At 40.4% G+C, this 18,498-nt stretch overlaps 1 protein-coding gene across 1 annotated transcript in view; it reads left to right on the top strand.

The window, feature by feature from the left end:
• The first annotated feature begins 277 nt into the window (after nt 1-277).
• Nucleotides 278-18,498, top strand: part of otogl (otogelin-like) — a 209,721-nt gene continuing 191,500 nt past the window's right edge. Inside the window, exons 1-5 of the mRNA XM_087997558.1 lie at nt 278-494; nt 890-1,044; nt 1,144-1,265; nt 4,530-4,735; nt 15,367-15,494. Coding sequence (XP_087853684.1) covers nt 278-494; nt 890-1,044; nt 1,144-1,265; nt 4,530-4,735; nt 15,367-15,494 — 828 coding nt within the window. The remainder of the gene's footprint in view (nt 495-889; nt 1,045-1,143; nt 1,266-4,529; nt 4,736-15,366; nt 15,495-18,498) is intronic.

Below are 18,498 nucleotides of genomic sequence, written 5' to 3'. Positions count from 1 at the left end.
TAATGGCGTTGAGATAAATAGAATTTTATTTTGCTGTGTGTTTGAAATTTTTCAAATTGTGTCATATTTAGATAGTTGATTTGTTCTGTTTCTCCCTCATTTATTTTGCATTATGAACTTCTGTTTTATTGCTCAAACTAAAACTACAGGATTGTGGTTTGTTTTTCAGTGAAAGACCACAAATTTAAATAAAGAAAAAAACAAAATGTTACCTATCAAGTTAGATTTCAGTCTAAGATCGATCTTGTTAAGTAGTAACATCTGACAGGATCATAACATGTTCATAACAATCATAATTTCAGATGTGTTGGATTTTACCTTAACTAAAAAATTTTTAAAAATAACATTATTATTATCTATTCCTACAAAAATAAATAATTCTTTTGAACTTCCAGGTGTTTGTTCGCAGGATTGTCTCAATGGTGGCTTTTGCAATGGGGATGATACATGTGACTGTAGTGAACGTCAAGCTAATAGTAGTCGTTGTCAGACTGGTCAGTATCAGAACATATATTCAGAAGATCTTTTAGAATGCTTGTTATTCTTTGAAAAAATAAAGACTGCTTTAGTTAATAATTCATTGCCATAGTAATGAAGCCAATTTTGTGATGACTTCTATCTTCTTTCTAAGTTCAGCAGAAGAAATAAAAATTTTGTGTTAATAATAGTGAAGCAACATTTGTTTCATTAAAATTACATGATTTGTGTACAGTTGTTATTGAAACCGATACATTTAATTAGTTCATGTGAATCACCCTTTTTAATTTTACGCAGTCCCGACAACAAATGTAAGGTTGGTTAAAGTAAATGTTTGGTCTAAAGACAAAAATATGTTTCAGTATCAATGAAAGAAACATGTAATCGAATGTTACAACTTTCATTTCTTTAGTTCCAAATCTTGGCAAGGATAGAGGAGGAATATGCAGATCATGGGGCCAATACCACTTTGAAACCTTTGATGGCCTCTATTTTTATTTTCCTGGAAAGTGCTCATATATTCTTGCTAAAGACTGTCGTGCGACTCAGCCTCAGTACATGGTAGAGGTATGATACAACTGAGTACACCAGAGCAACTACTGCATTAACATCGAGTTGTATAAGTGTTTTGGTCTTATTGCTTTGTTATTGTTTCTATGTATTCAGGTCCATAACAGTGATGAATGTGCATCTTCACACTATTCTTGTTCAAGATCTATAAGCTTGTTTTTTCCAAATGAAGAGGAAATAACTATTCTGGGTCATTCAGTTTCAAAAGGAGGAATCAGGTGAATGACTTATAAAAAATCTAATTTCAATACATTTATATTGCAGAGAGAAGGAAAGTTATCACTGTACAAATATGTATTAAAGTGATTTGTAAACTTTCAGAACAATCAAAATGATCACTTTATGTCACAAATCTTTGTCTTACTTCTTATGTATGATATTTACAAACATCACTATCATGGATTTCTGAGTATTCTCAGGGTAGGGTTGAGGGGACAAACAATAAAATAGTGAAATATGTGGCAGGGACTACTTTTAGGAGGGCCCTCCCACTTATTCAGTAGCATCGTAGCCCTACACTTTACAGAAGGTCCTTGAGTTTTTTCATGGCCTAGCGTGTGTTTTGTTTGGTTCTTTTACACCGAAACAAATTACTGGAGCCTATAGAGGATATACACATTGACAATTAGATATTCTGGGACTAATGTTTTCTCAGATTTCAAATGATGGTGGGTGATGGGTCAGATGAGAAGTGGCACTTTTTGTGGCTTCAGTATTTGTTTGAAGTTCTTTAATAAAATAAAGTTGGATGCTTGTTTCAGTAAAAATGGAAGACTCTATCTGCACTGTTGTTTTACTGTTGCTCAATTAGAACTGATATCAAACAATGGCCAAGATTTTGTCAATGGCCAGATAATCATTTCTGGAGGGTTGATTAGAATTGCTCACATGGATCCTATAAAAATCCTTGTAGCAAACTCTAAGGGAATTGCCCAGGATTCCACTGGGCATTTCCTCTGCACTTGGAACCCACAGTCAATATCTGATTAAATTAGAGAATTCAGAGGGTTACTTAGGAAATGCTAGACTATTAAAAAAACATGTGTAACTCCTGAGTAACTATTCTGCTGTGCTTCAACATACCATACACAACACAGTCCTCAAATGCCTCTCCCCCAGATCTCTTAAACCCACCGGAATCTGAACTAACAACCCCCACTGCTCCTTTATTACCCTTCTCCCCTGCCTCTCTGCTGGATATAACACCCCTGTCTCCGCTTTTGGATTGACCATACACCACCCCCATTGCAGACCTGACCTTCCCCACTCTATCCATATCACACATACTCTACTCCTCCCTCCCCAGAACCCAACACAAAACACTTCATACATACCTCCTCTGCAATCCCACTGTCCTTGATATTTCCTATCCATCCCTACTCTAAACACACCATCATTTATCTGGCCCACTACTTCCCTTTAATTTCTCCAGCCATTGCACAGGCATCCCAAGTCTGTGCACAACAGTGGCTGGAGAAATGCATGTGAAAATGTCAGCACAACGATCAATGTACGGGGACCCTGGCACCGGCTGTGTGGCCTTGAGGGAACATTGCTTGGCACCATTGCCAAGTTCTTTCTTTGATCTTGTTGTAAAGAAATGAGTTGATTCCACAAACACTACAACGAATTGAAGGATAGGTATTTGGGAATGGAGATTATGTCATTTGTGGGTTTTTCGCTACAACTTTGGAGGTCTTATAGCATGACCATCCTAAAAGGTCCACAGAAGTTTCAGATTGTGCTCTGGACTATATCCAAACAACATAATTGGAAATGTTGTTAGCTACTGTAGACCATACTGTACTCACTGTATACCCATGACTGCATCGCCAAATACCAGACTAATGCCATTTACAAGTTTGCTGATGGCACCACCATAGTCTCAGATGGCAACGAAACAGACTACAGATGGAAGGTGGAAGACCTGGAAAAATGGTGCACTGAGAACAACCTAGCTCTCAATGCCAGCAAAACCAAGGAACTCATTATTGACTTTAGGCAGGATGTTACTCATGCCCTCCTACACACTAACAGCTCAGAGGTGGAACGAGTGGAGAGTGTCAAGTTCCTGGGAGTGGTCATCCACAACAAGCTTTCTTGGACTCTTCATGTGGACCCACTGGTTACAAAGGCCCAACAACATCTCTTCTTCCTCAGGAGGCTGATAAATTTGGCATGACGGCAAATACCCATGCCAACTTTTATAAGTGTGCCATCGAGAGGATTCCATCTGGACGTATCATTACCTGGTATGGCAACTGTACCATTCAAGATCGGAGACGGTTACAGAGAGTGGTGAACTTGGCCTGGACAATCACAAAGGCCAACCTCCCATCTATAGAATCCATCTACCAGGCCCGCTGTCAAGGAAAGGTTGCCAGCATTCTCAAAGATCCATCCAACCCTGGCAATGTTTTTCAACAATCTCTACCAACAGGGAGAAGGTACAGAAGCCTGAACAGTTTCGAAACAGTTCCTACGCTACTGTTATTAGAATACTGAATGGACTCACAAACTCTTAACATTCGCCTGTACCTGTGTTTTTGTATTTCCCACTGTTTACCTATTATTTACTTATCTATGCTACTTAACTCTGTGATCTACTTGTATTGCTTGCAAGGCAAAGCTTTTCACTGTTCCATTACATTTTTACATTACATTACATTACAGTGTGGAAACAGGCCCTTCGGCCCAACAAGTCCACACTGACCCGCCGAAGCGTAACCCACCCATACCCTTATATTTACCCCTTACCTAACACTACGGGCAATTTAGCATGGCCAATTCACCTGACCTGCACATCTTTGGTCTGTGGGAGGAAACTGGAGCACCCGGAGGAAACCCACGCAAACACGGGGAGAACGTGCAAACTCCACACAGTCAGTCGCCTGAGGCGGGAATTGAACCCGGGTCTCTGGTGCTGTGAGGCAGCAGTGCTAACCACTGTGCCACCGTGCCGCCCATGTTCCTCGGTACATGTGACAATAAATTCAATTCAATTCAATAAATTCAATTCAATTCATAAGTAGATCTTGACAATAATCAGAAATTATTCACTGCTATCCAACAACACTTTATTAAATTGATGTGTCACATTATAAGACTGATATTAAGACAGTTACATAAGACCATAAGACATAGGAGTGGAAGTAAGGCCATTCGGCCCATCGAGTCCACTCCGCCATTCAATCATAGCTGATAGGCATTTCAACTCCACTTACCCGCATTCTCCCCGTAGCCCTTAATTCCTTGTGACATCAAGAATTTATCAATTTTGTAATGCTCAATATACATCACTGAATTATTGAATGATTTAATATAGAAATTGAAAAGTGAGACATGTTTTTATAACTGCACCTGTGGATGTTCAGAGACGAGACTATGTTCTTATTCTATTTGTCCACTTTCATTACTCTTATCTACTTGTATAAATAATTATAAGTATTATTCCTGTTTAATATTTGTAATTTTTCTTTTAGATTACCATTGCCTCAGACTGTTAGGCATGCATTCTTTGAAAGGCTGGCTGATTACATTCTTGTGAAAACAACTTTTGGATTCTCCTTAGCTTGGGATGGATTCTCTGGTGTTTATATGAAGCTGACAGAAGAGCATAAAGGCAAACCCTGTGGTCTGTGTGGTAATTTCAATGGTGATATGTCTGATGATCTCAATACAAGCTATAGTAAGTACACTTTGGAAGGTGCACTTACCCCTTTTTAAAATCTGCATTCAGATCCCTATTTGTGGAAGGCAAACGTGTATCCTATTATTACTCTTACATTGAATGCTTGGCAAAGTGTGAGATTGGATTGATTAGAATAGTAATTTATCTCCTTCCCAGTCCCCTTCGCATGAAAAGTTATTTGTCAGAACTACAATCAGTAAGTACATCGTTCCTGTGTGGAATTGGAACCTCCACCAATGGACTGGCTAAACTTCAGACTTGCCATGTGGGGAAATAATATGTGTAAATTGGTAAAAAAATTGTGGCAGATCAGACAACTGGACTAAAATAAGGAAACAGTAAAGAATAGCTCTCAGTATCTCATTTTTGTAGTTTTCCCATTTTCTAGTCATCCCCTTACCCGCGGACATCCGCCCCCCCAATCAACTTTTGAAAGTTCTTGCCTAATACCGTCAAAATTGGCCTTCCTCCAACTTAGAACTTTAACTTTTAGATCCCTTTTATCTTTTTCCATCACTATTTTAAAGCTAATAGAATTATGGCCCCAAAGTGCTCCCCCACTGACACCTCAGTCACCTGCCCTGCCTTATTTCCCAGGAGTAGGTCAAGTTTTGCACCTTCTCGAGTAGGTATATTCACATACTGAATCAGAAAATTTTCTTGTACACACTTAACAAATTCCTCTCTTTCTTCTAAACACTTAACACTATGGTAGTCCCAGTCTATGTTTGAAAAATTAAAATCCCCTCCCATAACCACCCTATTATTCTTACAGATAACTGAGATCTCCTTACAAATTTGTTTCTCAATTTCCCACTGACTATCTGGGTGTGTATAGTACAATCCCAATAAGGTAATCATTCCTTTCTTATTTCTCAGTTCCATCCAAATTACTTTGCTGGATGTACTTCCAGGAATATCCTCCCTAAGCACAGCTGTAATGTTATCCCTTATCAAAAACACCACTCCCCATCTCCGTTTGCCCCTCTTTCTATCCTTCCTGTAGCATTTGTATCCTCGAATATTAAGCTGCCAGTCCTGTCCATCCCTGGGCCACATCTCTGTAATCGCTATGATATCCCAGTCCCATGTTCCTAACCATGCCCTGAGTTCATCTGCCTTCCCTGTTAGGCCTCTTGCATTGAATTAAATGCAGTTTAATTTATCAGTCCTACCTCGTTCTCTGCTTTGTTCCTGCCTGACCTGACTGCTTGACTTGCTCCTTTTCACATATGTCTCAGACTGATCTCTTTCCTCACTATCTGCCTGGATCTCACCCTACCACCTTACTAGTTTAAATCTTCCTGAACAGCTCTAGCAAATCTCCCTGCCAGTATCTTAGTCTCCTTCCAATTCAGATGCAATCTATTCTTCTACCCCAGAAGAAATTCAGAAGATCCAAAAACGTGAACCTTTCTCTCCTGCACCAGCTCCTCAGCCATCCATTCCTCTGCTCTGTCCTCACTAGTTTGTAGCATCAGGAACAATCCAAATATTATTCACTCAAGGACCTCCTTTTCAAATTCCTGCCTAATTTTCCATATCTCCCTTCAGAATCTCATCAATTTTCCTTATTGTATCCTGCTGCTGGTCCCACTCCCCTCTGAGAATATTCTGCACTCTCCAAGATATCCTTGATCCTGGCACCAGGGACAAAACACACCATTCTTATTTCTGTCTGCCTGTGCCTCTGACTAGAGAACCCCCGATCATAATTGATTGCTTGGAACCTGGTGTACCCCTTGTTACATTAGAGCCAGTCTCAGTACCAGAAACTTAGGGGAATGTAGCACGTACAGCTGAGAGTCCATCACCTTGTTTGAGATGGGGATAACCACAGGAGATTCCTGCATTACCTGCCCCCCTCTCCTTCCTTTCCTGGTGGTAACTCATCTACCTGACTATATCTGCAGTGTTTCTCCCTTCCTATAACTGCAATGCATTACACCTGCTAACTCCTGTAAATTCCTTACTACCTGTAACTGCCACTCCAACCAATCCATGTGATCTGACAGGACACGCAACCAAACACACTTACTGCAGATGTAGTCATCAGTAACATGGAAATTCTCCCTAATCTCCCACATCTGACAGGAAGAGCACATCCCTCTACTAAAGGCCATTTTTGCACTTTAACAATCCGCAGACCCAAAAAATACCACGGTCTTACTGCTTGAAAAGAGACTAGAGACAGTATATTGCTGTTAGGGTGAAAGGAAAGGCTGATAGGCATACGGAATGCTGGATGACTAGAGAAATTGAGGTTTTGGTTAAGAGAAAAGGTATAGACACGAGAGATTGAGTGAATCCTTAGTAGAATATAAAGGCAGTAGGAGTATACTAAGAGGGGAATCAGGAGTGCAAAAAGGGAACATGAGGTAGCCTTGACAAATAAAGTTAAGGAGAATCCAAAGGATTTTATAAAAACTTTAAGGACAAAAGGGTAAGTAGGAAGAGAATAGGACCTTTCAAAGATCAGCAAGGCAGCCTATGTGTGGAACCGCAGGAGACAGGGGAAGATACCAACCGAGTATTTGCAGGATGTGGGGAAATAGATGGTGACATCTTGAAAAATCTCCATATAACAGAAGAGGAGTTGCTGGGTGTCTTAAAACACATAAAGGTGGATAAATCCCCAGGATCTGATCAGATGTACCCTAGACTCTGTGGGAAGTAAGGGATGTGATCACTGGGCCCCTTGCTGAGATATTTGTGTCATTGATAGTCACAAGTGAGGAGCCGGAAGACTGGAATTTGGCTAATGTGATGCCACTATTTAAGAAAAGTGGTAAGGAAAAGCCAGGGAATGAGAGACCAGTGAGCCTGACATCAGTGGTGGGCAAGTTGTTGGAGGGACAGGATTTACATGTGTTTGGAAAGGCAAGGATTGATTAGGGATAGTCGGCATGGCTTTGTGCATAGGAAATCATGTCTCACTAATTTGACTGAGTTTTTTGAAGAGGTAACGAAGAGCATTGATGAGGGCAGAGCAGTGGATTTGATTTACATAGACATTAGCAGTGCGATCAACAAGATTCCTTATGGTAGACTGGTTAAAAAGATTAGGTCATATGGAAAACAGGGAGAACTAGGCATTCGGATAGAAAACAGAAGGTGGCGCTGGAGGGTTGCTTTTCAGACTGGAGGCCTGTGACCAGTGGTGTGCTACAAGGATCATTGCTGGGTCCACTGCTTTTCGTCATTTATATAACTGATTTAGATGTGAACATTGGAGGTATCATTAGTATGTTTGCAGATAACACCAAAATTGGAGGGCTGGTGGACAGTGAAGAAGATTACCTCAGAGTACAACGGGATTTTGATCAGATGGGCCAGTGGGCTGAGGAGTGGCAGATGGAGTTTAATTTAGATAAATATGAGGTGCTGCATTTTGGAAAGGCAAATCAGGGCAGGAGTTATACACTTAATAGTAAGGTGCTGGGGAGTGTTGCTGAACAATGAGACCTTGGAATGCAGGTTCATAGTTCCTTGAAAGTGGAGTCTCAGGTAGATAGGATAATGAAGAAGGCATTTAGTATGCTTGCCTTTATTGGTCAGTGCATTGAGTGCAGGAGTTAGGAAGTCATATTGTGGCTGTACAGGTCATTGGTTTGGCCACTTTTGGAATTTGTGTGCAATTCTGGTCTCCCTCCTATATGAAGGATGTTGTAAAACTCGAAAGTGTTCAGAAAACATTTACAAGGATGTTGCTGGGGTGGGGGGTTTCATCTATAGGCAGAGGCTGAATACGCTGGGGCTGTTTTCCCTGGAGTGTCATAGGCTTAGGGGTGACCTTATAAAGGCTTATAAAATCATGAGGGGCATGGATAGGGTAAATAGACAAGGTCTTTTCCCTGAGGTTGGGGTAGTCCAGAACTAGAGGGCATAGGTTTAGGGTGAGAAAGGAAAGATTTAAAAGAGACCTAAGGGGCAACATTTTCACAGAGAGGGTGGTGTGTGAATGGAATGAGCTGCTAGAGGAAGTGGTGGAGGCTAGTACAACTGCAACATTTAAAAGACATCTGGATGGGTATATGAATAGGAAGGGTTTAGAGGGTTTTGACCAAGTGCTGGCAAATGGGAACTAGATTAAATTAGGATATCTGGTCAGCATGGACGAGTTGGACCAAAGGGTCTATCTCCTTGCTGTTTATCTTTATGACTCTGTGACTAACCAAATAATAAGGGAAAAATTATAGTACACGGGAAAGTTAGCTAGAAATATAAAAACAGTCATTGGGAGTGTCTACAGATATTTACAAAGGATAATTGAGAGCCCATTGCTGTGGGTTTGGAGTCACATGTAGACCAGTCCAGCTAAAGATGACACAGCAGTGAACCAGATTTCTTTGATGACAATGATTATATCTATAGTTGCCATTAGAATAGTTCAGAATTCCAGACTTTTATTGCACACAAATGTAACTATCTGGACATGGTGGAATTCAACCTCAGAACATTAATCTGGTTTTGTCAATTACATGTTCAGCAACATTGCTACTCTCTGCCTGATAGGAATTACATAAAGTTAGTTTATGGGCACAGCAAATGTTAGGAAGGCTAATGGATTGTTGTCACTTATTGCAAGGGGAATGGAATACAAAGAAGTGATGATTTGTTTAATTTGTACAGGGGATGAGTGAGGCTTCATCAAGAACACTGTGTCTAGTTTTGATGTCCTTACTAAGAAAGAATATAATTACATTAGAAACAGTTCAGAGAAGTTTTGCTTGACTGATTCCTGTGATGAGAGGATTATTTTATGAAGAAATTTTGCACAGATTGAGGCAGCACAGTGGGTCAGTGGTTAGCACTGTTGCCTCACAGCGCCAGCGACCCGGGTTTGATTCCAACCTTGGGAGACTGTCTGTGTGGAGTTTGCACATTCTCCTCGTGGTTCCCCTCTGGATGCTCCACTTTCCTTCCACAATCCAAAGATGTGCAGGCTGGGTGAACTGACCATGCTAAATTGCCCATAATGTTCAGGGATATGTAGGTTAGATAATAGACAAGAGGTGCAGGAGTAGGCCATTCTGCCCTTTGAGCTTGCAGCACCATTCAATATGATCATGGCTGATCATCCTCAATCAGTATCCGGTTCCTGCCTTATCTCCATAACCCTTGATTCCACTGTCCTTGAGAGCTCTATCCAACTCTTTCTTAAACGAATCCAGAGACTGGGCCTCCACTGCCTTCTGGGGCAGAGCATTCCATACATCCACCACTCTCTGGGTGAAGAAGTTTCTCCTCATCGCTGTCCTAAATGGCCTACCCCTTATTTTTAAGCTGTGTCCTCTGGTTCGGGACTCACCCATCAGCGGAAACATGTTTCCTGCCTCTAGAGTGTCCAATCCTTCAATAATCTTATACGTCTCAATCAGATCCCCTCTCAGTCTTCTAAACTCAAGGGTATACAAGCCCAGTTGCTCCAATCTTTCAACATAAGATAGTCCTGCCATTCCAGGAATTGACCTCGTGAACCTACGCTGCACTCCTTCATTAGCCAGAATGTCTTTCCTCAAATTTGGGGACCAGAACTGCACACAATATTTCAGGTGCGGTCTCACCAGGGCCCTGTACAGCTGCAGAAGAACCTCTTTGCTTCGATACTCAATTCCTCTTGTTATGAAGGCCAGCATGCTATTAGCCTTCTTCACTACCTGCTGTACCTGCATGCTTGCCTTCATTGACTGGTGTACAAGAACACCCAGATCTCTTTGTACCTTTACCTTACTTGACTCCATTTAGGTAGTAATCTGCCTTCCTGTTCTTGCCACAAAAGTGGATAACCATACATTTATCCACATTAAACTGCATCTGCCATGCATCTGACCACTCACCTAACCTGTCCAGGTCACCCTGTAATCTCCTAACATCCTCCTCACATTTCACCCTGCCACCCAGCTTAGTATAATCAGCAAATTTGCTAATGTTATTGCTAACACCATCTTCTATATCATTAATATATATTGTAAAAAGCTGTGGTCCCAGCACTGATCCCTGCGGTACCCCACTGGTCACCGCCTGCCATTCCGAAAGGGAGCCGTTTATCAATACTCTTTGTTTCCTGTCAGCCAACCAATTTTCAATCCAAGTCAGTACTTTGCCCCCAATACCATGCGCCCTAATTTTGCTCACTAACCTCCTATGTGGGACTTTATCAAAAGCTTTCTGAAAGTCCAGGTACACTACATCTACTGGATCTCCCTTGTCCATCTTCAGAGTTACATCCTCAAAAAATTCCAGAAGATTAGTCAAGCATGATTTTCCCTTCATAAATCCATGCTGACTCTGACCTATCCTGTTACTGCTATCCAGATGTGTGGTAATTTCATCCTTTATAATAGATTCCGGCATCTTTCTCACCACTGAGGTCAGACTAACTGGTGTATAATTTCCTGCTTTCTCTCGCCCACCTTTCTTAAAAAGTGGTACAACATTAGCCACCCTCCAATCCGCAGGAACTGATCCTGAATCTATCAAACTCTGGAAAATAATCACCAACGCATCCACGATTTCTAGAGCCAACTCCTTCAGTACCCTGGGATGTAGACCATCAGGTCCCGGGGACTTATCAGCCTTCAGACCTAACAGTCTCTCCAACACCAATTCCTAGCAAATATAAATTCCCTTCAGTTCAGGTCCTTTAGCCACTGTTACCTCAGGGAGATTGCTTGTGTCTTCCCCAGTGAACACAGATCTGAAGTACCAATTCAACTCTTCTGCCATTTCTTGTTCCCCGTAATATATTCCCCTGTTTCTGTCTTCAAGGGCCCAATTTTAGTCTTAACCATTTTTTTGCCTTTCCCATACCTAAAAAAGCTTTTACTATCCTCCTTTATATTTCTGGCCAGTTTACCTTCATACCTCTTTTTTTTCTGCGTATTTCCTTCTTCGGATTCCTCTGTTGTTCTTTAAAAGCTTCCCAGTCCTTCGTTTTCCCACTCATCTTTGCTATGTTATACTTTTTCTCTTTTGAATTTATATGTTTCTTAACTTCCCTCGTCAGCCACGGCCACCCCTGCCTCCTCATAGAATCTTTCTTCCTTTTTGGAATGAACTGATCCTGCATCTTCTGCATTATACCCAGAAATATCTGCCATTGTTCCTCCACTGTCATCCCTGCTAAGGTATTGCACCATTGAACTTTGGCCAGCTCCTCCCTCATAGCTCCATAGTTCCCTTTATTCAACTGAAATATTGTCACTACCGATTGTACCCTCTCCCTTTCAAATTGCAGATTGAAGCTTGTTGTATTATGGTCACTACCTCCTGATGGCTCCTTCACTTCGAGGTCCCTGATCAATTCTGGTTCGTTGCACAATACCAGATCCAGAATTGCCTTCTCCCTGGTAGGCTCCAGCACCAGCTGTTCTTAGAATCCATCTTGGAGGCACTCCACAAAGTCTCTTTCTTGAGGTCCAATACTATCCTGATTCTCCCAGTCTACCTGCATGTTGAAATCCCCCATAACAACTGTAGTAACACCTTTGCGACAGGCCAATTTCAGCTCCTTTTTCAACTTACACCCTACATCCATACTACTGTTTGGGGGCCTGTAGATAACTCCTAAGCGGGTCTTTCTACCCTTAGAATTTCTCAGCTCTATCCATACTGACTCTGCATGCCCTGATTCTAGGTCGCCCCGCGCAAGGGACTGAATATCATCCTTTACCAACAGGGCCACTCCACCCCCTCTGCCCGTCAGTCTGTCCTTACGATAGCATGTATAGCCTTGAATATTCATTCCCCAGGCCCTGTCCACTTGAAGCCATGTCTCAGTTATCCCCACAATATCGTAGCTGCCAATTTCCAAAAGAGCCTCAAGCGCATCTATCTTATTCCTAATACTTCGTGCATTCATATATAGCATTTTTAATTTGTTACTGCCCTCACCCTTCCTATCAACCCCTATTTCACTCAAACTTACGGCATGATCCCTTTTTGAGTTTTCTGCTTCATTGACACTGTTGTCTTTCTTGACTTCCCTTGTTCTAACTTTCCCTTCAATTTCCTTCTTAAACTTCCAGTTTGTCCTCTCCTCCCCGCTATTTAGTTTAAACGCAGCTGTGTTGCAGTAGCAAACCTGCCCGCCAGAATGCTGGTCCCCAACCTATTAAGGTGCAAACCGTCTCTTTTGTATAATTTATGCTTACCACAAAACATTCCCCAGTAATCCAAGAATTTAAATCCTTGCTTCCTGCACCAGTTCCCCAGCCACACATTCAAGTCCATTATCTCCCTGTTCCTGGCATTAGTCATGGGGAAACGTAGACTCATAGGGGAATGGGTCTGGGTGAGTTACTCTTTGGTGGGTCAGTGGACTTGCTGGGCTGAAGGGCCTGTTTCCACACTGTAGGAATTCTAATTCTAATTGGTCGTGCATCCAGTGGAATTTAGAGAATGGAAAAATGATCATATTGAAACATAAAATCCCTGAGGGGATTGACAGGGTGGATGCAGAAAGTATATTTACCCTTGTGAAAAAGATTAGAACTAGGGAACATTGTTTAAAAATAAGGGGTTGCATATATAAGATAGAGATGAGATTTTTATTCCCTCAGAAGGTTGTTAGTTGGTAGAATTCTTCTCTACAGAGTAGTGTAAACAGATTGATTGAGATGGAGGAAGATGGATTCTTTATTAACAAGGAAGTCAAAGGGAATAGGTAGGAAGGTAAAGCTATATCCAGATGAGCCATGATCTTATCAAATAAGAAGGCAAGAGCATAAGAACGCAAAAGCTCATGGGATCCAGGATAATGTGGCAAGATGGATCCAAAATTAGATTAATGATAGGAGACAGAGAATTGTGGTATAGAAGGCTGTTTATGTACCTGGAATCCGGTGTGCAGTGGTGTAGCACAGGGATCAGTGCTGGGTCCCTTATTGTTTGTGATCTATACAAGCATGTCAAGGAGTGTAAGGGGGATGTTAAATAAGCTTGTGGATGACACAAAAACTGGTCAGATAGTTGACAGTGAAGAGAAAGATATCAGGTTACAGGAGAATATAAACTGATTGGGCAGATGGAATTTAATTCTGATAAATGTGAGGTGGTGCACTTTGGAAGAAGGATCAAAACAAGGTCATACAAGACTCTAGGAAGCTCAGATGAACAAAAAGGATCTGAGGTGCTTGCATGCAGACCCCTGAAGGCAACAGGTCAGATTACTAGGGTAATAATGAAGGCATATGGGATGCTTGCCTTCATCAGTCATTACAATGAACATAAGAGCAGAGTGGTCATTTGGAATGGTACAGAATTTTGGTTACACTGCAGCTGGAGTATCTGTGCAGTTCTGGTCACCATATTATTGGAAGGATATGATTGGAGGGGGTGCAGAGTAGATTCACCAGGATGTTGCCTGGGAATGAGCATTTTAGCCAGGAAGAGAGGTTGGATAAAATTTGACATTATTTTCGGAGCAGAGGTTGACGGGGGAGTATAATGTTATGAGGGACATGGACAAGGTGAATAAAAAGCAGCTGTCCCCCTTAGTTGCAGCGTGAATAACAAGGGGCCATGATTGTAAAATTAAAAGCAGGAGGTTTAGAGGGGTTTTCAAGAAACCTAGAGAGTGGTAGGGGTCTGGAATGCATTGTTTGGGAAAGTAGATGAGATGAGAAACCTCACAAAATTTAAAAGGTACGTGGAGTGTGCTTGGAGTGTCGTAAGCACCAGAGCACTTTATGGTCCTACTTTGGATTCCAATCTTGAAAACAAATCCACCAGACCAGCTTTGCTACTTTTATATCCTGATAAACATAAATATATAAACCTTGAAAACAAATGTAGAAGTCACTGTTAGTATTTAAAAAAAAAACTCAGGAAATTAGTTTCAGATAAATATCAAGTTTTGTTTCTATAAGGTTGATTTTCTTGAAGAAGATAAATAACTTTTTATGTGCTTGGATATTCACAGCGCTTTACATGTTCAGCTACAATAACGACACTGGCAGCATATTAACTGAATGCCGAGAGTTTCAAACTGTGGTCCACAGATCCTAATCATGTCATCCAATTGCTGCTCGTGGTTATTTTTATGTTTTCTGTTTGTTGACTCATTGGCACAGTGGTTCTGGTGCTACATATTAATGCAATTATTTTTAGTTATATCTACACATCAGAAAGTTATTTCATATTTTATTTCCAAGTATACATTCCCATTGGAGTTTGGAAATGAAGAGTGGTCTTATTGAAACATAGAAAATCCTAAGGGGATATAAAGTGTGAATCTTGCAAGGATGTATCTTGTTCTGGAGAGCTTAGAAGTAGGAGACAGATTTTAAAAATTGGAGGTGGTCCATTTAAGACAGAGTCAAGGAGAATTCTTTTTCTCTCAGACGATTGTTAGTCTGTGGAAGTAGATTAAGTATTTTTAACTTGGAAGCAGACAGGTTCTTGACTGATAGGGGAATCAAAGGATATAGTGAATAGTCAAGAAAGTAGAAACCACAATCAAATAATCTGTGATTTAATCAAATGGTGATGCAGGCTGAAGGAGATGAACGGTTTATTTCTGCTCCACATGTGTATGCTTGTATGTTTATTTACAGAAGGTCCCTCACACAGGGAGGTTTGTAAGCCGGCAAATTAAGCTAATGCTATTGTATTGACTTTTTCAGGCATGCTGACTGAAGATGTTGCAATCTTTGGAAATAGCTGGATGTCACAGTCTCCTTCTGATGCTCCTTGTGGATCTGTTTTGCTTGACTTCCACAGTCCATGTCGAGGCAAAGGAGCAATGATTAATGTTAGTGTCTGCTAAATTACTATATTGGTGACAATTTGCTAGATTTAAAAAATTATGATTCAAATATAATTACATAAATGTAAAATGTTTGTTTATGTGGCCATTATCATTTTGACACAGCTCAAAACATTTCCACAAGCTTTTGTAATATAGTGACTGCGAATAAACATGGCAATTACTATGTCTCAAAGATGTACTTCAAATATTTATGAGGTAAAAAGATGGTTAACTAAAGTCTTATTGCTGTGGTATTGCCTGGCCAAGAACTATATTTTTGGATGTATAATATACTTATGAATAGATGGATATAATCCAATTTTAACTTCTCATCTTTTGTATTGCTGACAATAGATATGTTTTGTTGAAACTTTTCATTTTAAACTCGGGGCATTTCGCAAGAATGCACATTCATGGGAGATATCAACATTTACATTCCATGAGAGTACTGGTTATTTGGCAGTGGTTTCTGATTGGTAGAGCATTGACATGGAAAATGCATTCAATAATGCTGATTGACAATTATCAGGCAGGTTTTGCTGAATTTTAAACAAACTGGTTAGCTCTGGTTGGACAGGCCATGAGAAATGAACCAGCATATGTTATCACCTATTTTAGTGAGTTGAAACAGTATAGCATGTATACATATTCTTCCTGTTTGCCAAGAACAGAGCTCTGTATATTAATGTATACAGCTACCAGTACATGCAAGTGTGCACACTGTAAGGTGGACTGACAATCCTAAATTGGTTGTCAATGTAATTTCTTGCATATTCAGGATTATCTATCAAATGCTGTCCAATTGAGGAGTCACATCTAATGTTAAACACTGTGTTGTGAGTTTTACAAGGATTGGCTGATTGATTACAGTCAACACTTTGCTTGTTGTGAAAAGCTGAAGAGACATGCTATTTGATGCAGTCCGCCAGACTTTTGGATGTATTGCTTGCATACCTGGCATGACATCAGCATGTAGCCTGAGTAATTCATTCACAGTGCAAACTTGATATTGAAATAGGACATGTCAAAGACAATGGTTGCTCAGATAAAATAATTTCTCAATGTATATTGGACAAACTTATGGAAGGCCCTAAGGTCTTGGTCCTAAAATGTGCTCAGTCTGCCTCAGATTACTCTGAAAGGGCATCACAACATTCTGAGTAAGAAGTGAGGCTAGCTGTTTCACACTATTCTTATGCAGTAGCAACATGAATGGTGTTAGTCATTAACAAGGTGCTGCCTCCAGCCCAAAAAGATATCCTGTTCTATTATACAAATGAATAATGTGATATATGAATTTCAATGCTGGTATGATGCCAGGTATGTAGTCTATACACCCCAAAGTGCAGCAGATTATATCAAACAGCATATACCTTCAACTGTCCACAATGAGCAAGGTACTGACTATACTCAACTAGCCTGTGTTTCTAAAACTTGCAGCACAGTGTCTAGCATTAGATTTGATTTAGAAATTGGACAAAATTTTTGGATAATCTTGAATGGGTAAGGAAGTACTCTGACAGCAATTTAGCATTGCCAGTTGGGCCTGCAGTGTGGTGCACTTTCACATCTTGAAATACAGTGATACATAGGGCCCTGTATCTGATTCATCTCAATAAAAATAAATGACATCCATTCACTGGTGCATTCTCAGGGCAAAATCCTTATTCTTGAAAATAAACCTCTACTTGTTTTAAAATTTAACAGAACCTGGCTTCTGTCAGCCATCGTTAATGAATAGATTTTTCATGGCAATGCATCTACCTACCAGAGTGCACTTGCCAGACAGTCAGCATATGAATGTTTGTTTTTCCCATGCAGTTGTATTCTGCAAACTGTCTCGATGAGTGCAAGAAAGTAACTTTGACAAAATGTGTTTATTCAGCAATACTCAAGTTCTCTATTTCCAAACTACTACTACTCATTTTTTTTGTCAATGGAACAAACCCTTTGAAGTGACACATAGGGAAAATAGTCTCTTGACTGTAAATATGATGTGGAAATGTCAGTTTTGGACTGGGGTGACAAAGTCAGAAGTTACATGATACCAGGTTGTAGTCGAACAGGTTTATTTAAAATCACAAGCTTTCAGAACATTGCTCCTTCGTCAAGTGAAGTGACGAAGGAGCAGTGCTCCAAAAGCTTGTGATTGTACATATACTTGTTGGACTATAACCTGGTATCATGTGACTTCTGACTACTGTAAATATTTTATAGATTCAGACTCAAGAACCACAATGTTTGGCAAACAACTAAAATTGTTGAACCTTTAGTTCAGGACACCCTAAAAGAGACATTCCACACCAAATTAAGAACATACAGCCTGTTAAAGCATCTAATCAATGAATCAATTGATGATGAACTGGGCAGGTTATTTTTGGAACAAAAACAAAAGTTGCTGGAAGATCTCAGCAGGTCTAATAGCATCTGTGAGGAGAAATCAAAGTTAACGTTTTGGGTGCAGTGAGCCTTCCTCAGATCTCTCCGTTCTGAGGAAGGGTGACTGGACCCAAAGTGTTAACTTTGATTTCTCTGCACAGATACTGCCAGACTTGCTGAGGTTTTCCAGCACTTCTGTTTTTGTTCCTGATTTGCAGCACTCACAGTTCCTTCAGGTTATTTTAAGCTTGGTTATGATTGGACTTTGTGATGTCGTTGAAACCAATCCCTCTTCAGTAACTTTCAGTGAGGCAGAGGGCTCTACATTGATGTCTTTATTTAGATGAACAGGCTGTGGATATAGCCTAAGGCCCTTTGGTGCTTGGACCTCTTGGTTTGGACATGCACTGGTTGAATGACATCTAGCCTGGTTCCAAGAATTGACACAGACTATGGTAATATTTGAGTTTATTTTCCAGATTATTTTCCCTCATAAATTATAAATATCTTGACAAGAGTTTGAATGATTTTGAAAGATATTCATAAAATTATCTGTTTTATTTTTGAAAAGTTAATTGGTTAATCCAATTTGGTTTCATGAGAAGTTCTTTTGTCTGTACTTTTAAAA

Source organism: Chiloscyllium plagiosum, unplaced genomic scaffold (genome assembly GCF_037043375.1).
Source record: "Chiloscyllium plagiosum isolate Xiang-an unplaced genomic scaffold, Cpla_swu_hap1 HiC_scaffold_19, whole genome shotgun sequence".
In the NCBI taxonomy this organism is placed as follows: Eukaryota; Metazoa; Chordata; class Chondrichthyes; order Orectolobiformes; family Hemiscylliidae; genus Chiloscyllium; species Chiloscyllium plagiosum.
This window is presented reverse-complemented; position numbering and strand designations above follow the sequence as displayed.